This window comes from Sinohyriopsis cumingii, chromosome 7 (assembly GCF_028554795.1).
Source record: "Sinohyriopsis cumingii isolate HCF-2022 chromosome 7, ASM2855479v2, whole genome shotgun sequence".
NCBI classification, from domain to species: Eukaryota; Metazoa; Mollusca; class Bivalvia; order Unionida; family Unionidae; genus Sinohyriopsis; species Sinohyriopsis cumingii.
The window spans coordinates 45,454,412-45,478,201 of NC_142967.1; the positions used below are offsets into that span (position 1 = coordinate 45,454,412).

Consider the following 23,790-nt stretch of genomic DNA (forward strand, 5'->3'; position numbering starts at 1 on the left):
AGGAAGATCACCTGGAAGTTGGTGTTTTAGGATGTATTCAGAAATAGCTTTCGAAATGTGTTTCCTTCTCGAATTTTAGACGAAAATGACAAAAACCTCCAAGGGTTAATGTGTTAATGCTTCTTATAATTATGTCGAAAAAATATCTGTGCAAATAAATTTGTTAAAGTTCTCTTTTGGTAAAATTGGGTGATTTACATTACAACAGGCAATAGAAACTCACTAAAAGCAAGTTTGATTTCATTTATTAATACTATGAATTTAACTTCATTCTTTATTTAAGTCATCATTCCCATGGTAACTGGAGTAAATGGGGAAAGCCAAGGAATGATTGAAGATATTATGATGAAGATTGAAGAAGAACTACAAGGTAAGTATTGAAGAAAACAACAGGTGAACTCTGCTACTTCACTTAAATTTGATTGCTTGAAACAGTCTGAAAATATATAATTTAGTTATAATTATTGTTTTTATGTCTCCATGATGATACTTCCAAATCCATATTAGTGCAGTAGCACTAAACATTAACATTAGTGCCATCAAAGCTTATTGACTTTATCATGGCCATACGCAGAGGACGTGACTGGATTTTAATGCTTTACATTTTGTACATCACAGACTTGGACCTTGCTTGCATTTGGGGTAAGGAAGAAGCCTATTGTTTATTGGGTTCAAAAGATCAAAGGTCATGGTCACTGTAACAGGAAAAGAAACATTTTTTTTGCACAATAACTTTAATTCTACATCATATACTGGGTTAACTTTGTGTATGGCATGCACTTGGAATAAGAAAACTATGGATTTGGGGTCAAATGGTCAGATGTTAAGGTCACTATGACTGAAAGAAGGAAAATGGTTCCTACACATTGACATTATTTCATGTTGCAGACCTGTAATGTACTTTATTGATGGCTTGCTCTTGGAGCAAAGTAGAAGCTATTGATTTGGTGGTCAAAGGTCATTTTAGTTTTCAACCATGTATCAAAAAGGTCAAATGTCAGGATCACTAAGACTGAAGGAAGAACAAATTTGTTTGCATAATAACTTATTCTTGAGTAAGTTCTTGACCAAACTTTGTAGCTGGCTTCAGCTTAGATTCATGATGCATTCTTGGTCCTAAAAACAATGGTGCCAATCTTGATATTGCTAAGGAATATCGGAGATGGTTTCAGCACTCAGCAGCGAAAAGGAAGAAATGATCTTTATCTTGAATTTTTTGGAATTCTTTTCAGCAAGTAGCGCATGAGTCCCTTCAAGGGACTCTTGTTTATTTAAATAAAATATACATTTTTTGGTGGCGAAAAAGTAGAATTTATACAAATATCAGGAATCATTATTTAAAATGTAATTTCCTACCAATTGTATGGACATTGCTATCCCCAGAGTCACAATGAGTGGTATATATAGATCTCCCCCATCAGGGTTGAAAGAAGACAAAATGAAACCTAGCCTTTTTTCTTCATTTCCTTTTCAGACATCATTATAAAAAAAGTTTGATATTACCCACTATTACCATGGTTCCTTATGTTACTCTATTCTCAATATATTGCACTTTCATGTATATTTCAGTGCTTGGTATAACATGGTTTGATACAAAACATGGTTGGCAGTGATGGACCCTGACCACTGCATAATGACAAATGAGAACTGTGCATATGAAACCATCTTAAACTACCTTACCTTAATTAGTCACTGTGACCTTTATTTCATGCCACAGAAACTTGAATAAGTTTGAGTTTATTAATTCAACTTCATTATAGTGTGTGATAGTGCTGTTTTGATTAATCAAGTACAAATTTTCATGATTGAGTTTCCTTATACAGTACCAATAAATTTATTAAATTATTATTACTACTGAGTTGGAATAACCCTCAAAAATATAAATTTAATAATACAGTTATAGAAATGATAGTATAGACTATGCTAAATTAATGACAATGCAAAGAATATTTTGTTTGATTTATGCATTTTATCCATATTTGAAATACAATTTGGCCATGATATAAGCAGCGTGCTTTGACAATGGCAAGCAAAAGTGCCAGCGATCTTTTTGATTCTCCTGAAAAGAAGAAACAATCAAAGTGTGGGCCTACTTTGGATTCCAGGAAAAGGAAGATGGTCTGGTAAATAAAGACAATCTAAACCTGACAAAAGTGTTTTGCAAGTTGTACCAAACAGAATACACATTCATTGTTAGTAAAAAGATGTGTGTGCATGATCTTGAATGAAAACATTTTTCTTTTGATTTTGCAATCTTTTCTTGGCTAGTCTCGTCATATGATTTATATATAAAACATATTAGGCCTAAAGGGTCAATCACACCACACTTACTTACATTTTTATATAAACGTTTTGTAAAAATGTCAAAATAAAACAGAAAAAATTGGAGTAAATGGGAGGTTTTGACATGTTTTATATTCATTTATGGTTTTAGTCTATCATCTAGTGTTTCTTCTAAGAGGACTTTCAGGGTCACAGAAAATATAAAGCAGCCTTAGAATGTGTATCTGATGGTGTTTCTTCATTAGAATATGAAATAATACAGTCTTGTTCTGAACGTTGGTTGAATGACTCAATGATACATACATGTACAGCCTTAGTCAGCATGTTAAAGACTCTTCAGTCCAACATTGAAAATTCTTGAATTTCTAGTTATAAAAGACTACTGTTATTGTTAATTAAGTTCATCTTCTGTTATAATCATGATTAAGTGGTTCTAGTCTTGGATCTACTATCTAGGCATTACGCCATTTACATGACAAGTGACTTTACCTGTTCGCCTGTTCTTAAATTCTTGTTATAAACATATAAAGATAATTTTGATAATTTGTTGGGTTTTTGACCTAATCTTGTTATAAGCAAATGAACACAATTTTAATTTCTTTTTATTTAAAGAAGTATAACAAACAACAATTCTAAATAATTAAGTCCTTTTCCAAAACTTTGATTATATACCATTTAGACCCTAGTTAAAATTGATGCACTACTTGGATCAATTTTCTGTCATGTGGCAGCCATATTTAATTGATTAGTAATCAATCATTGATTGGTTGATGTAACCAATCATCAATCGTGAAATTTCAACTGATTCCCAACACCAGTGTTTGAGCTCAGATCTTTTATTAATTCAAGTCGGTTTCTCATGCATATTTAATTGTCTACAGGGTCATACAAAGGTGGAAGACTCAGAATTCTCTGAATACATTTATTGTTTTGTTAAATGTTCATTGGTATGTAGATAACATTTTGGTGAGTTACAAAATATATGTATATCTATAAAGATATTACTGATATTCACTTCCATACATATTCAAGCTTGATTCTGCAGTAATTAGGTTGATTATGCAAGTTGTTCAATGCCAATATATCACAAGAATTCAGAGATCCATTAATTAAACAAAATACTTTTTGCATGCATGTATTTGCTTTATTCCACACATAAATTCCACACATGTATTTGCCTAATTCCATGCATGTACCAGCTTAATTTCATGCATGTATAAGGTTAATTCCTTGCACTCAGGTATTTGTTTCAGTATTAAAAACTGCTATCAAAACATAAACACTCAACAGTTGTGGTTTAAGCTCGAAAAATGTAAACCAAGCACAATTATCAAACACACAACAATTATGATTCTGCTGAGACAGTGGTAACAAATTATATGAAATTTGAAAAATTTCACTGTCATTTAATGTTTCAAAGTGCACCTCTCCCTTGAAAACTCAGGCACATTGAAGTCCAAAAACATTTACTGCTCTATGAGCAAGGGTGCGAGTTAATGAGAGACCTCTGAAAAATTAAGAAGGGGTGCCATCCAAGCTGGACCATGGATGTAGCAACAGTGTTCAATTACTGAATACTCATTTTATATTTGTGTTGGAAAATAGTTGTCAATAAACAGCTCTTTCCAATGAAACTGTTTGCTTTTTAGTATAAATTGCCTTTATTTTCAAGATCACCAATCTCAGTAAGATTGTGAAAATATAACCCCAAGAGGTTTCAATACATCATGAATACATGTGCCTCATTGTGCACCTGCAAAACACTGTGTATTGCATCATTAATTTTGGACAACAAAACAAATCCCTTTTGTTCAAAAGGTTGCGACATTTGTTTCATGCAAAAACTGTCAGTGTTGAATCTATTTTTTTTTTACAATTGTTTTGTTTGTGAAATAATGATGCCATGATTTCATTGCAAGACTACGAAAAAACAAGAGGTTTCAACACATCATGTAGATGTGTGCCTGATTGTGCACCTGCAAAATATTGTGTTTTACATCACAACTTTTGCTCAACAAAACAAGATCCCTTTTGTTCAAAAGGCTGTGACATTTGTTTCTTGCAAAAACTGTCAATGTTGAAACTGCTAGAACATGTTACATCTGTGCTAGAGCATGTCTTGTCTGTGCTAGAGTATGCCTAGTATGTGCTACAACATGCCTCATGAATGATGATAAAACTTAAGCCAATCTGATCACAACACAAAGACTTTCTCATTCACATCCTTTACCTCAAACAATAAATATCAGCAACACGAACATTAAATTCACACAGTCAATATGAAACCTAGGTGTTACTGTTGACAGTACTCTCACATTGCACCAACATGTCATGAACATATGCAAGGCTGCATATCTTTAGCTGAGATGCATCAGCTCCATTTGCAAATACCTTTCAGTTGATGCCACTAAAACACTTGTGTGTTCATTAGTACTTTCAAGACTGGACTATTGTAACTCAATTCTGTCTGGTTCATTTCAATATCTACTCCACAAATTTCAAAAACTTCAAAACACAGCTGCTCGGATCATACTTAGAGTACCACCTCCCTGCTGCTCTGTACCCTACACCAGCTATCCATTCAATCCAGAATCAAACTCAAAATTTGTTCTCTGTGCTACGTTTCACTGACATACCTATCTGACCTCACCCATGTGTACACGCCAGCAAGATACTTACGCTCCTCTTCTGACAATCATATACTCATTATTCCCACTATGAAAACAAAGTCATATGGACAACTATCTTTTGCATACCAGGGCCCAGCAATGTGGAATGAATTGCCCACTGAACTTAAACACAAAAACACAGTGATCCCATTCAAGAGTGCTCTTAAAACTCACTTATATCGACTGCAAGAACAAACTTAAAGACCTAATAATGTTTCCTACCTTAAATATTTCAGCATGTTTTTTTTTTATGTTTTCTAATTTCATGGTGTTTGTTTTTAGTAATCATATCAGGTGTTGTCTAATGTTGTAAAGCACTTAGAGATTCTGAAGAGTAGGCACTATACAAAGTCCTCATTATTATTATTATTATTATCTATGCTAGAACCTGACACATCTATGCTAGAACATGCCTTATCTATGCTAGAACCTGATACATCTATGCTAGAACATGCCTTATTTGTGCTAGAACATGTCTCCTCTGTGCTTTTTTACTTGGTTGGTGATTTGCAAGTGAGAGTCCTGTCATCAACAAAGTAAATGCATTCAGTTTCTATTGATCTGAATTACCAGATGCTTTGCTGTCTGCCTGATATTAGCAAAGTAAATGCATTCAGTTTCTATTCATCTGAATTACCAGATGCTTTGCTGTCCACCTCTCTTGCTTTTACTTTCATTGTAAGGCCTAATACATATGTAAATTTCCTAGGTATTGACTTGTTTTCATGTACCACATTGTTACTGTTACTGTTTATTCTTAAGTTATTCAGTTTTTGCCATTGCTTATTAGCATACCAAGGTTCATGTTAAATAAATCATAATGTGTTATGATACCAATATTTCATTCACTGTGATCAGCTTTGTTTTTATTGGCATGACTGATATAAAATAAATTCATACCAAAACTCAACTGAACAAAAGAACGGAATTTTGTTTTTATAACATAATATGGCTGTAACAGGATTGAAACTGAATGGATGCTTGGATTGAATGATAACACAACATAATGTGAGGGTATGCAAGTTTATGAAACAAATAAAAGATGAATAAATAAATGTTCACTACAGCACATATGCAAATTGACTCATACACCCACCCACTACATATAATACACTACTACTACTATACTGAACAATTAATTATGTGTAACAAGAATATGAGTATGGTTCTCACAATGAGAAGAATATCATTTACGAAATCATACAAGACAAATGAACAGACACGAGTATCATTCACAGAATCATATGATACAAAATAAAATAAGTAATGGTTCACACAACCATAACCATATGATACCAATGAAAAATAAGTGGTTTACACAACCATATGATAACAATGAAAAATATATGTGGTTCACACAACCACATGCCACAAAATAAATTAAGTATGCTTCAAATAACCACGTGTTACAAAGAAAATTGAGTATGGTTCAAATAACCACGTGTTACAAAGAAAATTGAGTATGGTTCAAATAACCATGTGTTACAAAGGAAATTGAGTATGGGTCAAATAACCACGTGTTACAAAGAAAATTGAGTATGGTTCAAATAACCATGTGTTACAAAGAAAATTGAGTATGGTTCAAATAACCATGTGTTACAAAGAAAATTGAGTATGGTTTAAATAACCACCTGTTGCAAAGCAAATTAAATATGTTTCAGAACCACATGTGTCCCTGTATACATTACACAATGTAATGGTACTTATCCAGGAGTTAAGAATTCACATTATAATTCCTTGTCCTTCTCTGGAATTATACATCCATATCCCACGATTCCCACCATGAAACAGATATCCAGGAGTTGAGAATTAACATTATGATTCCTTGTCCTTGTCTGGAATTATACATCCATATCCCACAATTCCCACCATGAAACAGATATCCAGGAGTTAAGAATTCACATTATAATTCCTTGTCCTTCTCTGGAATTATACATCCATATCCCACAATTCCCACCATGAAACAGATATCCATCAAAAATATACATACATACAGCCTTATGGCTGTAGTTTGAAGCAGGAGTGTTGACACTCTCTGACAAGATCCAAGCAATCACTGTCTCGCATAGAACAATAAGCCTCCTATAAATACACGAGGAAAAAAATGCACACGATCAAGCTTGAAAGTACGTGTGCGCACTGTGCTATATAAATATCTCACCACGCACGACCTATGGCAAGATGCATGTATTGTTCAGTCATACAAAACAAAAAATATGAACCACCCAAGGTAACTTTTTATGAGTCTTCAAGTTTAATTAACCAAATTGTTCGTAAGGCATACCAAATTATTTTATTGCGTTATTGCGTGACGGTGGTCTTATGTATTAATTTCTGCACACTTTAGATCCATGTCTTTTTGAGCCGGCCTTGAATTTGTTGCTGTCTGACAAGCCAAGTGATTACAAGGCACAAAATTACATGCAGTGGGTGAGGACGTTGGAGAAAACAACATCTACTGTGGTGACTGATCCTAACACAGCTAGACACATCCTTGCATGTGCCAGCTATCTTGTGGTAAATAGTTCAGTTTGATTAACTTGTCACATGACCATTGAGCCACCTAGTACATATAAATATATTCAACAATGATTTGACTCTAATTAAACTTTTCAAATTGAAAAGGATTGTTTCAAATTCTTTTTTCTTCTAGCTGCTTTTCATAGAAGATAAAAAATTGTTATGTCTCCCTTTCCATCCTTTGTCCAGCTGAATTTCATTTCCATATTATAATAAGTTACCTAGATAATTTATCCATTTCAATCAAAGTTTGTATGCAGCTCATAGCTCCTGTGTGTTGGGCCCATTCATTTCAATTCTACACAGTAACTCCATTAATTACAGTTTGGGTGACACGCACACAAATTTCAAATGGACAACAAAAAATACTAAATAAAACTTAATGCACTTTCCAGACCTTGCTCTTGTCATTTAACTTTAGCGATCAGTCATTAACTACCAGTGTTTTTTAATAATTATTTTCATTTTGTCTGAATTATTTTCCTTTTCAGGCTAAAAGTTCACTTAAATGCTAATACATGTATTTCTTAACAATTTTCACCCCCAAAATGTACCAAATGTACTTGCATATAAGTTGAGTCCATCTGCAAACTACACAGGCCCAGATGTGACATTGCATTATGTGCCAGCAGATCTGGGTCTGTGCAGTCCATTAGGCATAATCAGTCAAATGAACAACACATACCCAGATCTGCAGGTGCATTATTCTACAGAAGATCAGGGTCTTTGTTGTTTACAATTTGACTCATCTGGTGAGCAAGTACATATGGTGATCCTTTACATCATAATTCAACATGGAAAATAGGTTACACTAGTAGCCATCAGTGACTTTGCACTGCAACTACTGCAAATTGTACATGTTAAAATTACCAGATATGTTGTTTTCAAATGAAAGATCAAATTGCCATCTAAAAAATGCTATCGCCTGTGATAATTTAAGCAATGCGTAAAAGATTATTAATGGGCAGGTTGTTTGATATTTTGCCAGATAATTTTGTTTTACACCCAGTAGGTGCATTAGAGTTTAAGATTTGGGGAATGTAGTACACAATATTGTGCGAAATTCACAATCCAACACTTTAGGTGCAATACAATGGCTTTAATATTATCTTGATAAGATCTAACCTGGATCTGAAAGTCAGTGTTGGAAGTAATCCATCATGTAATTCCTTTACAGATGCATGTCAACTTACTGTATTACTATCATCACCTAGCCCTTTCCTGTACAAATCAGCTACACTGGTCTGCTTCAAATGAAAAGTGGGGGACATCAATGGTTTACTGTATTACTATCATCACCTAGCCCTTTCCTGTACAAATCAGCTACACTGGTCTGCTTCAAATGAAAAGTGGGGGACATCAATGGTTTACTGTATTACTATCATCACCTAGCCCTTTCCTGTACAAATCAGCTACACTGGTCTGCTTCAAACGAAAAGTGGGGGACATCAATGGTTTACTGTATTACCACCATCACCTAGCCCATTTCTGTACAAATCTACACTGGTCTGCTTCAAATGAAAAGTGGGGGACATCAATGGTTTACTGTATTACTATCATCACCTAGCCGTTTCCTGTACAAATCTACACTGGTCTGCTTCAAATGAAAAGTGGGGGACATCAATGGTTTACTGTATTACCATCATCACCTAGCCCATTTCTGTACAAATCTACACTGGTCTGCTTCAAATGAAAAATGGGGGACATCAATGGTTTACTGTATTACCATCATCACCTAGCTCATTTCTGTACAAATCTACACTGGTCTGCTTCAAATGAAAAATGGGGGACATCAATGGTTTACTGTATTACCATCATCACCTAGCCCTTTCCTGTACAAATCTACACTGGTCTGCTTCAAACGAAAAGTGGGGGACATCAATGGTTTACTGTATTACCATCATCACCTAGCCCTTTCCTGTACAAATCTACACTGGTCTGCTTCAAATGAAAAGTGGGGGATATCAATGGTTTACTGTATTACTATCATCACCTAGCCCATTTCTGTACAAATCTACACTGGTCTGCTTCAAATGAAAAATGGGGGACATCAATGGTTTACTGTATTACCATCATCACCTAGCCCATTTCTGTACAAATCTACACTGGTGTGCTTCAAATGAAAAATGGGGGACATCAATGGTTTACTGTATTACCATCATCACCTAGCCCATTTCTGTACAAATCTACACTGGTCTGTTTCAAATGAAAAATGGGGGACATCAATGGTTTACTGTATTACCATCATCACCTAGCCCTTTCTTGTGCAAATCTACACTGGTCTGCTTCAAATGAAAAGTGGGGGACATTGGTTCCAGGAATTTGTTGTTTTTTTTAAGCTCAACTGGCCATTGACCAGAATAGCTCTTTGGGATGGCCATAGTTGATCATCTGTCAATCATCCACCTGTCCATTAGTACAAAATTGTTATCACCACTGTAGCTAGTATCCTGTTGGTAAAATGTGATTTATAGAATAAAATCTTCTCATGGTCTCCTGTTCCTTTTTTCTCAGATCCTGAGTGCAGCATTGGAGATGAATAGTTTATTGACAGTTCAAGATGTGATGATGTTTCTGTCCACAAGTTTTAAACCCATTAGTCAACATCAAGAAAAGCAAACAGAAGAGGAGAAGAAACTGTTTCAGCTACAGAAAGGTAAATTTTGATGTTTTCAACACTAATCTGAAGCAACCTGTCTAGAGAATGTAGGGTCCAGTTCTTGACAGTTTAAATCATTTGGTTATTTATGAAAAAGTGTTCAGCGTACAGAGCTACGAATAGTTTATGTATCAGAATATTTAACACATCTTTGGTCCAAATAGGCAGGTACTGCCAAAACTATATGTTAGAAGTATGAGTACCATATATACTCATCTATAAGTCAGATCAAGCTACAAACGGCATAGACCCAGATCAGCCACCGCATACTGTGCTGGCTATTTTATTACCATCTATACTCACTAATAGGCCATGTCAAACTGCAGATAACAAAGATGCTGATCTGCCATGGTATAATGCACCTGCAGGTCAGGGCCTATCTTGTTTGTTCTATTAATTACTCCAAACAAACTGAATTGACGGGTAGATCTGCTGGAGCATTATGCAAATATAAACAATTTTTTTTATTTTTCATTTCTTAGAGTAAAAATAATTGGTTTTCATCAGGGTCACACTGGGTAAACTTGATCTATAACAAGTAATAATAATAATAATAATAATGAGGACTTTGTATAGCACCTAACCTTTAGAAGCTCTAAGCGCTTTACATCATTAGACAACACCTTTAAGATGAAAAAAACATATATAATGATATGATTACGAAAACAAACACCATGAAATTAGAAAACATAAAAAACATGCTGAGAATATTTAAGGTAGGAAACATTATTAGGTGTTTAAGTTTGTTCTTGCAGTCAAAATAAGTGAGTTTTGAGAGCACTCTTGAATGGTATCACTGTGTCTTTGTGTCTAAGTTAAGTGGGCAATTCATTCCACATTGCTGGGCCCTGGTATGCAAAAGAACACTGTCCATTTGACTTTGTTTTCATAGTGGGAATAATGAGTATACGATTGTCAGAAGAGGAGTGTAAATATTTTGCTGGTGTGTACACATGGGTGAGGTCGGATAGGTATGTTGGACTAGAGTCTGTCAGTGAAACGTAGCACAGAAAGCAAATTTTGTGTTTAATTCTGAAATGAATGGATAGCCAGTGCAGGGTACAAAGCAGCGGGGAGGTGTGCTCTGATCGTGGTACTCTAAGTATGATCTGAGCAGCTGTGTTTTGAACTTTTTGAAGTTTGTGGAGTAGATATTGAGATGAACCAGACAGAATTGAGTTACAATAGTCCAGTCTTGAAAGTACTAATGAATACACAAGTGTTTTAGTGGCATCAACTGAAAGATATTTGCGTATTGAGCTGATGCGTCTCAGCTCAAGATATGCAGCCTTGCATATGTTCATGACATGTTGGTGCAGTGTGAGAGTACTTACTGTCCAGGGTCTAAAGCGCTCACCGTTCCGGATCACTGCCATCTCACCTCTATCTGCGTGGGTTCGAGTCCAAGGCTCGGCTAGCGTGGGTACATGGGAAAGCCTGCCAGTAGCTTCTCGTGGGTTGGTGGTTCTTCCCTGGGTTTTCCAGGGTTCTTCCTCCACTAGTTATACTGGCCGCCATGTATAGCCTATCTTGTGCTGAAAAATGGCATTAAACCCTAGAACAACAACAACAACAACTTACTGTCCAGAGTAACACCTAGGTTTTGTACTGATTGTGTGAATTTAATGTTGGTGTTGCTGATATTTATTGTTTGAGGTTAAGGATGTGAATGAGAAAGTCTTTGTGTTGTGATCAGAATGGCCTCAGTTTTATCATCATTCATCTGCAGCTTGTTACAAGTCATCCATGATTTCACATCAGAAATGCACCTCTCTACACCTTGGATGGCAGCATCAACTTCAGTTGGGTGGCGAGATTTGTATATTTGGGTGTCATCAGCGTACAATTGGTGAGACACCAGATGATGATCTATGCTTGAATAATGCTTGAATGCATGAATAATGCTAAAAAACAAATGGAGTTATTTTGTGTCGAGAATGGATGACATGATTCACTGGTTGAATAATTGCTTGCTGATTGACAATATTTATTTAATGTTTTTTAAAGCAGTGACTGAAAACTTCAAGAACTTTAAGCATTTTGACTGACATTGAAGATTAGCAGTTAGTTTATTAGATAGATAAATAATTTTAATTTATAAATTCTTGTAAGAAATCTTTTTTGACCACTGTTTGGAATTATATGCCAATTGATTTTAGCAAACATCTGTTCACTTGTTTACCCTAAACTAAGACACGATTATACACAGAATGCATACAAGACAATGATTTAATGGCTTAATTGTTGATGGTTCAGTAACAGTTAAATTAACAAGTAGAAGAGGTTAGTGATTGACTATTGACACAACTGAAATGGATACTTTTAGCATCACTATTCATGTAAATGAAGATACAGTGATAAAACTTATTTTTCTTCAAGAATACAACCCATCTGTAATAAAACACTTATTTATTTTGGCACTAAAGCATTTTAGCACTTCAAGAAATAGGTGATATTATCGTACAGTTTTGAGAGTCATGCCACAATAATATTATATCCAGAATTTGTTTTCAAAACAAAGCATGTAACAGTTGGTTTTCACTGTACTCATTATGATAGCATTTCTATGAAATCAATGATTTTCCTTTTAAAACTTTGGCCTTATTATAAGAAAGATCTTCAGTAGATTGTGAAAAGTTCATTCAGATTGGATGAAATGTTACACATTTATTAAAGAAATTAATTTGTTTATGTCATAAAATGGAAATCATCCAAGTGTGTAACCACTGGATGGCAGGTAGCATCTTCAAGTTCAGTATACAGGTTTAGTACCAATTTACATGCTGCCCAGGCCAGGGATTGGCTATGATAAATTGTTTTGATTGTAATGTCGCCCTCTTATAAAGGGGGGTGGTTAATTGGGTTTGGCTGTGTTATCCAGAGGATGACCTCCCTCGATATTATAGCCTGGCGGGAGTGAAAGAAGAATGGAATTTCAACAGAGAACTGAGTGAGAATACTGGGAAGAAATAAACAATACAAGCCCCCTTTGACAAGAAAATCACAAATTTAATCAGAACAAATTAAAATGGTAATTCAGATTCAAGTTAGACCATAAGTAGAATTTAACAGGTGTGTCCAATTTGAATTTATTACATCATCATAATGAGAGGTGAACAGAGCGCAATGTCCACGATTGATTGCATCACCTTCATTCACTTTGACCTTATATCAACATCTCCTGGTTCATCCTTCCTGAACTCTAGGTTCTCCCCTTCATGAACTTCCTGGTCCCTTTATTCTGACCTTGTTTTTCTTTCTTTCTTTCCCATACTCCTGTCTTCGGACTGTCTCGTCCTTCTCTCCGAAAGCTGTTCCTTAAAGGACAGATTTACCCCATAATACTGTATACCTTCTATAAACATGTATACAGTTCACTTAATCGTTATTCAGAGCCTGTGGCTATCCACACACCGCATAAATTCTGACTTAGTACAGTAGGACATTGACCTTGCTTTTCCAGTGGCAAGTCTTAAATTACCATGTGAATGACTACTAAGTATTACCATATTAATTTTCATATGCTATTACATATTCGATTACTATTGCATGAAATTCAAAAGAAATGTAACTCACAGCATTCCTTAACTACAAGATTATCCAAGCATTACAAAATCAGATATAATTAGGTAATTATCGTTAACTCACGATGATCTGTATCATCCTAACAACAAAGGAACTTATTTCATATAACCATATGAAATCTTACACATACGAACATTTGGATCGCATGCAATCAATTCTACCAGTGAACTAACAACTGTATAATTAGAAGATATATTGCATAACAATTCTATCATCGACACTTTCCATGAAATTGAATAAAATAAATTGCATAATAACTCTAGCATCAACACCGTCCATGAAATTGAATAAAATAAATTGCATAACATATCTAGCATCAACACATTCCCATGAGTTGAATAAATGATACATAATGTAGAAACGTAGTAATAGCAAACACATTTGTATAAAACAAGTAATCAAATAATAGAATATTACGTGAAACTAAAATTGCATACCTCATTGCTGTATTTTCAGGACTTGCATGTCCTAGCACTAAACATGCCTTTCCTTTTACATGACGACCATCTGCTCCCTTTTCTTGTTTCACGAAGAAAGCACTAATCTTTAGGCTTCCACGGAGTTGACTAAGTTTCCCCTTCTAGGAAAAATTCAGACTAAAGAATTTACACTAGGGTCGTCACTTTAAAGTCAGATTGCTCTAAAGTGTATGTCCTAATTTATTCTACCCAATCATAGGCGGTGGTCCCTAATCTTTCCCAAAGAAATAATTCCTTTCATCAGATTTAGACAGCTCAGAATCTGTGTACAACAGTGCTTGACAATTTTCCCATTGAAAATATGATAAGTGGACATAGGTTCCTACCAAGCAGTTAGGGTTGGTAGCTCAAGTGTTTACTTCTAAAGACCGTTTTAAGATACCACGGTCAGTTTCAATGAGTCAGAAATATTGTTCCTTTGAAGTTTACACTGACAGGGGGAGATGAATGATGAAAGTTTGAAGTGACCTTTCACAAAGATTTCTCTGGCTTAACTGTGATAAGACTGTAATTGCTAAATGCATTCAACTTTAAAATTTCTGTAATTCAAAATTCGGCACTTCACATATACTATGCCCTGATTCTTACTACACTACATCATGGTTCTAATTATATTATGTCATGGTTCTTAATACACTGTATCATGGTTATAATTATATTATGTCATGGTTCTTATTACACTGTATCATGGTTCTAATTATATTATGTCATGGTTCTTATTACACTGTACCATGGTTCTAATTATATTATGTCATGGTTCTTATTACACTGTATCATGGTTCCAATTATATTATGTCATGGTTCTTATTACACTGTATCATGGTTCTAATTATATTATGTCATGGTTCTTATTACACTGTATCATGGTTCCATTTTTTGGGCAGGTTTACTTCAGGACCTCAGAAGATGCCACAGGAATAATGCACATAATCCCAATCTTGTGAAAATGAGGGACACTTTAGAAGATATGCTGTTGGCAGAGATAAAGGAGAGGAAATCACCACGAGCTCTTGTCTTTGTCAAAACAAGGGCAACCTGTCTTGCTTTAGCTAAATTTATGGACAAAGAAATGGCAAAGAAAGGAATTAAAGTTCATTACCTTACAGGAAAATCAGCCAAGGAGGGTGATGATGGTAGGTTTAAATTTAGAAAATCATGAAATTTTAACTCTATACTGCCAGATGTCAATCATTGCTTATTCAAATTACCCATGCAATGTTCATATGGTCTTTGAAGGTCTTTGACAGTTTGGGAAAAATGAGGTAGCATTTTCAAGGCCTTGAAAGTTTGGAAAAAACGAGCAGATTACCTGAGGTCTTTAAAAGTCTTTGAAAATTGAAATAAACCCAAACATTTTAATTTCTTTCCATAATCACAAATAAAATTGTCCATTGTTGTTAGATTTAGATGTAATTGGGTTTTCCTGGTTTCTTTCTTTTGATGAACTGTTCAGTTTTATTTCATCATTAAATAGTATTGTAGTATTTTGCATTCATTGTTTTCCCATATAACATAAGTTGTATGCAAAATGTTAGCAAAAATAGGTCTTGGAAATCTATATTTGTGGTCCTTGAAAGTTTGGAAAAAGTCTTTGAATTTATCATTCAGAATTCTGTATGAACCCTTCCATGCATCCCTGACATCATTTCAAGTGCAGTGTATAATTACATATTTGTACAATTGATCATTAAATTTGTCTCACTTTAGCCCATGTAGTTAGACATCTAAGTTTTTAAAATCTTACATAATTACATAGCTCAAGTTTCAGTGCCTTTCATCCATGCTTTATGTTTTTGCACATCTCAGTTCTTGTTTGATTGGTCCTATATTTATCAATCAAACTTCTAGCACAACAGAAGCAATTATATCATGATTCAGTTGTTGTCAAGGACAAGATTCGCTTTAGTGGTCCATTGAAATTTTGGTTTAGACAGACTACCAATTGTCCATGTACCACAGCCTGAGAACCTCTGTCTTGGGACATTTTCTGGCCATACTGCCCATCTCACCTTCATATTTTCATTACTCCAATCATGCATTCACTTCTTAAGTTTTCGAATTTCTCTTTATCACTTTCCAATTATTCTGGAGAATGAGCATCATCAGCCTGTTATTTTGAAGATTGAAACAAATCCTTTTTCCTGATTTTGACCCTCATTTTCTCACAGGAAGTATTTAATAATTTCCCCTCTAATTTCTAACACCTGAGTGTCAAAAAACAATTTATTGTCTTCTGAAAAATCTCAGGCCTTGAAATCCAGTGTATTCTTGGAGATCATGCAAAGAATATTGATTGATATTCTCATATTTTCATCATTTTATGATTGTAATAAATCCATTAAAAGTTAATTTTTAAAGCATCATCCGCTTACAGTATGGGATAACATAAAGTCACAACTTATTATTTAATGTCAGCAAACTCCCATGTAAAGACTGCAGTATACAGTTAAAACTGTAAAATGAAAACAAACTAAGCTAATAATAATTGGACTTAGAATTTTAACAAATATTCAAAACAAAAAATAAAACTTTTAATGGGGAGTAGTTTAAATTTAAATCTGTGATAATTGGGCCTATAGCCAGTCTTTCCAAAATCACTACTCTTTTCCTATATTTTCTATTTTTGTATGACTTTCCTAGTTTTCCTACTTTTTGTGTGACATCAGTATTTTTCCGACTTTTTGTATCACATCCCTATTTTTTCTAATTTTTTAATGACATCCCTATTTTTCCTACCTTCTGTATGACATTCCTATTTTTTCCAACTTTTTGTATGTCATCCCTATTTTTCCTACTTTTTGTATGACAGCCCTATTTTTCCTACTTTTTATATGACATCCCAGTTTTTCCTACTTTTTTTATGACATCAATATCTTTCCTACTTTTTGTATGACATTCCTATTTTTCCTACTTTTTTAAAGACATGCCTATTTTTCCTACTTTTTTAATGACATCTCTATTTTTCCTACTTTTTGTATGACACCTGCTTTTTCCGACTTTTTGTATGACATCCCTATTTTTCTGACTTTTTGTATGACATCCCTATTTTTCCGACTTTTTTATGACATCAATATCTTTCCTACTTTTTGTATGACATTCCTTTTTTTCCTACTTTTTTAAAGACATGCCTATTTTTCCTACTTTTTTAATGACATCCCTATTTTTCCTACTTTTTGTATGACACCTGCTTTTTCCGACTTTTTGTATGACATCCCTATTTTTCCGACTTTTTGTATGACATCCCTATTTTTCCGACTTTTTGTGTGACTTCCCTATTTTTCCGACTTTTTGTGTGACATCCCTATTTTTCCTCCTTTTTTAATGACATTCCTATTTTTTCCTAAATTTTTGCAGGGAAAAAAGTGCATCTGTACCTCATTTATTTAAAATCATATTATTTTACTAACTGGCATTAAGACTACATAAGCTTATGGTATGGTCCTGTCTCCATTATCCATCAGGCACCATCCATCAGCAATTGTTATTTTGATCTTGTCTGAAATAGATCTTAATTTGTTCTACTTTCTCCATACTATTTAATGTTAGTTTAGCCATACGTTATCACAGTCTGTTTTTTGTCACAAAACAGTGCAGGAGAAACTGAGGATTACTACATAATTTGACATAAAATAGTTTGTTTATTGAAAATGAAAACTAAATTTGCATTTGTAATAAACACCTGCTTTCACTGCAAGTTCAAAAATGTAATAAGGCTTGCATAAATCATTTACATGGCAGAAAATCTAACAGATCATAAGGCAGAGCTAAGTATGTTTTAATGTCTGCTCATCCTTCTGTCTGTTTCCCGTGTCATTTATAATAAAGTTTCCATCAAGGAAAGAAGCCTGATAATCAATTTCAAGGTCCGAAGGTCAAAGGTCAGAAACTATGACTGAAAGGAGAAAAATGGTTTTAGCACAGTAACATTAGTTCTGTTCACTTTGTAAATGGCTTGTACACTGCATGAGATAGAAGCCTATCAGATTGGGGGGTTAATTGTCAAGGTCACTATGACTGCAAAATGAAAAATTGTTTCAGCACAGTAACTTTTGTCCTGCATCATATACATGGACCAAACTTTGTGAATGTCTTGTACTTGTGGTAAGAAGTTGCCTATTATTTTGGGATCCACAAATTTAAGGTCAAGGTCACTGAGTAAAGAAGAAAAATGGTTTATGTACAAAAATTTAAGCTATCACCCATTTACCTTGACTAAATTTTGTGGGTGACTTGCACATTAGATAGGACAGATTAATTGATTTGGGAGTTATAAGGTCAAAGTTCAAGGTCACTGTGACCAATACAAATTGCTTTTTGCATAAAACTTTGTTCTATACATCATGCCATAATCAAAGTTTGTGGAGAACTTCCACTTTCTGTAAGAATGAGGCTTATTTATTTTTTAATTAAAGAATCACAGGTCATCGTCATTGTGGCTTGAAGAAAAATTGGTTTTGCAAAGTAGTGTTTGTTCTAGAGTAAGTTCCTTAACCTAGCTATGTGGCTGGCTTGCAGAAACTAGTAGAATGTGTCCAGAGGTCACAGTCATGGTAAGTCTGATAACAAACTAATGGTTTCTTTAAAGCATGTTTTTTTCAAGATTGCATACCAAAGTCAGTGATTGGTCATTAATTTCCAGTGTCAACTTTGTCCTACTAGTTACTAAATAGAGGACTGTTAAAGACAGGGTTGCATTGTAAAGTGTCAAGTCCATATGGCATAAAAACTTTAAAAGATTTAAGAAAATATTTAAATGGTGTGAGAATATAATCGTGTCATCTTTATATAGATATGAACATAGGGTTATCCAATTTCATTTTTCTATGTCATGTAGTTGTTGTATAATTGTGATAATGAGCTTTCCCAGGACTTAGAGCAGATGGATGTGTTTATGGTTAGACACAGGGATAGCTTCCACTATATATCATACATAAATTATCATACATAAATTAAATTCTTAATTCATTTGTTGCCATCCAGTATTTTAATAAAAGTAATTAAATTTTCACTGTCAATTAAGAGCATATATGTAATAAATATGGTAAAAATTAATTTGGCAAAGAAATGTGCTGCTGTTGAGTACAGGTAGTTATCTTGGTTCAAGCGATTCACAGATCAGAGTAATAAATATACCAGAAGTGTCTGTCATATTTATTTTCTTTGAGGCAACTACCTGAGGAAAACAAGCGAGACAAAATTCAGCAATTTTGTTAAGTTTCTAATTAATGTTCCAGATATTTTTTTATTTGTACATATATCCAGTCATATATTTTACGTGTCTTTCTTTTATGTTGAATTCACCAAAATGTGCTTAATATTTTTCATAAATCATGAACTTTACCCATGTTTATATTGATTATGTATTTCACAGTTTTAACTTATTTTGGTTGCATAAAGTTTAAAATTCTTTGAGAATAATAATAATATGGTGTTTATTCTAGGTATGACTGAAGCAGAACAAACTGATGCCCTGAATAAGTTTGAACAAGGACATTACCTGGTTTTGGTGTCCACTTCAGTTGGGAGTGAAGGGATTGACATTCCTGACTGTAGCATTGTCCTTAGCTACAATTATGCTGGAAACGAGATCACAAAAATACAGATGACAGGTCAGCATATATGTGCACTAGATGGCTTCTGATCTTACTACATTTGATTAATGGCATACTAGCTTTACTTCCCCTATTTTAGTTATCTTACTACATTTGATTAATGGCATACTAGCTAAAATTACTTCCACTATTTTAGAAGAAAATTCATTGAAATGTTTTCTTGATATGATTCTTGTGCATCACAGTCTGTGTTATTTTGTCTCATTTACCCCAAAACTTCAATAGGAAATTCTTAAATATCAATGATTACCACTATGCAAATTAAATGTAAGGTTACCTTTCTGTTTGACTTCATTTGATCTCACAAAGTAGTTTCATTATGTATCTACTACTCTGGTGGCCTAAGTGGTTAGAACATCTGCCTCAGATGCAGGAGGTCATGGGTTTGAAACCTGGTTGAATCATACCAAAGACTTATAAAAATGGTACAAACAGCTGCCTCACTTGGTACTCAGCATTAAGAGGTTAGTGTTAGGACTGGTCAGCCTGGTATCAGAATAATACATCACTATAAACTGCCACCCTGCAGACTTCATAGCGATATGACTGAAAAATTATGAAAGCCATGTTAAAAATCTAAATCATGTACACACCCATTATGTATCTTGGACTTTATTGTATGCAGTGGTCACTCCGTGTAATGTACCTCACTATACTGCTGCCCCTTGTATAACACAGGAATGGTCATGAATTAATGAATGCATTAATTATAAAAACTATTAAAGAATAGATAGTAAAGGAAAGTTAAGACTACACATAAGATTTAGTAGTGAAGCTGGCTAAAATAAAATTTAGTGTAGGATGAGTTTAGAAATAACTCCATAAGTCATTAAATCCATGAATGAAATCCTAACTTTTTCAACAGTATTTTTTTTTGGAAAGAAAAAATTATATTTGTTTCATTTTACATGATGTAATGAAAAAAATAGAGTCCAATGCAGTCGATGACAATCCTGCATGTGGATTTTGTGTTAGTTATTACATTTGTCACATGTATAGAGATACTTGTATTTGTTAGATTTATTCTTGCAAGCAACAGTAATTGCTTAAAGATGTGTTTGCATGAAAATCTGCAAGACATCTTCTTTTCAACAATTTTCAGTTGAGAGAACTAGTTTTCCATTAGTTTGACTTCATTGCATAAACAGCATTATCTTCACTGGTATGACCAGTATAATTGTTCTTCATTATGATATTTTACCTTCATAATTAAAACAGCTTTATAACACTGAGTTCTTTGAAAAATGAATGCTGTATTTTGATGGATAAAAGATTCCACCAACAATATTATTGTAAAAAGTCTTCTAAACCTTTCAAAAATTAACATTATTTTTGGATTGCTATGGCACCAAAAAGTAAATATATAATTTTATTTATCATTTTCAATATAATTAGTATTGGTACCCTATCACTGAACTATAAAAATAATTGAATAGAATTATATTTTATATGGAGATCATTTGTGAATAATAATACTCATAAATACTGCATCATCTTAATATTATGACATACTGAAATGAAGAGACAAGTTTGAAAGTAAAGTTTTAATTATCTAGCATGGGCCTTAAAGTAATGAAATGAGGATATATATGTAGAAGAAAAATATTAACTGTCCCTGTACACATTCAGAATAACTATATTTGATAGAAAAGTATACATTATATTCAATATTTTGTCAAAAAATTACTTTTTCACCCATTTTCTATATTTGGTTGCTATGGTAACCATGAACACACATCAGTTTCACTGAGATTTGTAGTGTTAGCAATCTGCATCACTTTGCACAGTTTCACAGCAATATGATTGTAAATGATAGTTCTGAAGTCGTTACATGGATTTGGCCCAAAAGGTCTCTATTGTTCTGAAACAATTCAGCATACACAGATGGGGCAGTTAGAAACAAATCAGCACTGGTTTCAAGGTCAAGCAAACAACACAGCACTACCAGTGAGTTTTTCACTGAAAGACTTCTTGTCATGTCAAGTTGGTTATAAATAAACGTAGTGTATGCAATAGTGGTCATCATGAAAATCTTGTTACTTCTACTTCTCTTGAAAGGATGGTCATTTCAGCATGCAGTTTTCACTCAAACAGTTCTCATTATAATTAGCTGGTCCTACATAAACATAATGCCAAAGTGACCTCCCAAAATTCGAAAAATTTCATATTTGTTAACCTCTCCTAAAGAAGTTGTCATGCCAATATTTAAAAAAGATTAAAAAATGTCTTTCTTGCAAAATACAGTTTTTCCTATATTAAATAGTGCTGATTAAATCTCCACAATGGCTGCCTTAATGGCCATTCAGGAATCTTTATATGACTACTTCTATTGCTCTTCTTAATACATGGATGGAAAAGTTCTTAAATGATTTAGTTTGCGAACCATTCCACTCAGTCTGCAATATCACTGATGTCAACACTGCCTTAGACAAATGGTATCGGGTGTTCAGTGCAGCCTTAGACAAGCATGCCCCAAATTAAAACAAAAAGGGTTAAACACCAAAATTGCACACAAGTGGATTCCCCCTGAGATCAATGAGGCTAGGCACCTAAGAGATAATTTCCACAAGAAAAAAAAACATGAACAGCTATAGAAAGTGGAGGAATAAAACTAAGCACCTGATAGATAAGGCAAAAGAGAACTACTATAAACAGGCTGTTGATGAAAGTAAGAGTACCAAGACATTGTGGAAGCATCTAAAAGAGCTGAACCCACCCAAGAACAGTTATTTTCCACCTAGACTATGATGATATAGCAACATCTGTACAAGACATTGTGGAAATGTTCAACAATTTTTTCACAAGCATCTCCAGTAACAGCATTCAGAACCAGACTAACATCCCAATTGAACTTGATGCTCTTCTCTCATTTATAAGAGCTGAAATTCCTAATGATAATTATTTTTCAATAGCCAATGTTAGTGAAGCTGATGTTTTTGATATGCTCATTAAGGTGAATATTAATAATTCCTCTGGTTTCAATGGTATCGGTCCATCAATTCTTAAAATTGCTGCACCAGTAATAAGAAAGTCATTAACACATATCATAAACTTAAGTATAATGAATGGTAATTTTTCCAGAGACATTGAAATGAGCAAGGTTACACCTATCTCTAAGAAAGGAGAAAAGGAGGATCCAGAGAATTACAGACCAATATCAATTCTACCTGTATTGTCAAAATTATTTGAAAAGCAAGTAGCCATTCAGGTCTATAAATTTTTTTAAACTTTCTCTCTATTTCATAAAGTGCAATTAGGATTTAGAAAGTACTACTTGTGCCAAACAGAACTTACCAAATTAGTTGATCTTTGGCTGAAGGAAATGGATAATGGACATATGACTGGGATTGTTTTCCTTGACTTCAAGAAAGCCTTTGATCTTGTTGATCATGAAATTCTGCTGCAAAAGTTGAACTGTTACAGGTTTGACAATCCTTCTTTAAGCTGGTTTAGCTAATCATACCTAAACCAAAGGTCTCAACAAGCAAGCATTGTCAATATTATCTCTCAAACTCACACTGTTTATTCAGGGGTCCCTCAAGGCTCAGTTTTAGGCCCTCTCCTCTTCTTTAGCTATATCATTGATGTATCATTAAATAATGAATCCACAAATACAGATTTGTTTGCAGACAATGCAACCTTGTATACATCTAGATCTGATACTGAAGTTATCCAAAATAGATTAAACTCAGACCTTATTAGAGCCCAAAACTGGCCACAACAAAATAGGATGGCAGTTAATGAAGGTAAAACAAAATGTATGATTTTGGGGACATCACAAAAGCTACACAAGTCAGTTAACCAAAAACTATCTCTTGCAATAAATAATCATCCATTAGAAAATGTCAGACATGAAAAGCTTGTAGGTGTGACCGTAGTAAATAATTTACAATGGGATGACCATATTGATAAGCTCTGTAACACACTGTCATCCAAAACTGCCCTTCTCAGCAGAATCCAGAAATATTTACCTACAGAAACTC

General features: G+C 34.0%; 1 protein-coding gene across 2 annotated transcripts in view; it reads left to right on the forward strand.

Moving 5' to 3' along the window:
• Positions 1 to 23,790, forward strand: part of LOC149795129 (ATP-dependent RNA helicase DHX58-like) — a 68,534-nt gene that overhangs the window by 39,058 nt on the left and 5,686 nt on the right. For both annotated transcript variants that reach the window (XM_089964835.1, XM_089964836.1), the window contains exons 12-16: positions 284 to 370; positions 7,300 to 7,469; positions 9,987 to 10,128; positions 15,080 to 15,328; positions 19,637 to 19,804. In XM_089964835.1, the coding sequence (XP_089820961.1) occupies positions 284 to 370; positions 7,300 to 7,469; positions 9,987 to 10,128; positions 15,080 to 15,328; positions 19,637 to 19,804 (816 nt within the window). The remainder of the gene's footprint in view (positions 1 to 283; positions 371 to 7,299; positions 7,470 to 9,986; positions 10,129 to 15,079; positions 15,329 to 19,636; positions 19,805 to 23,790) is intronic.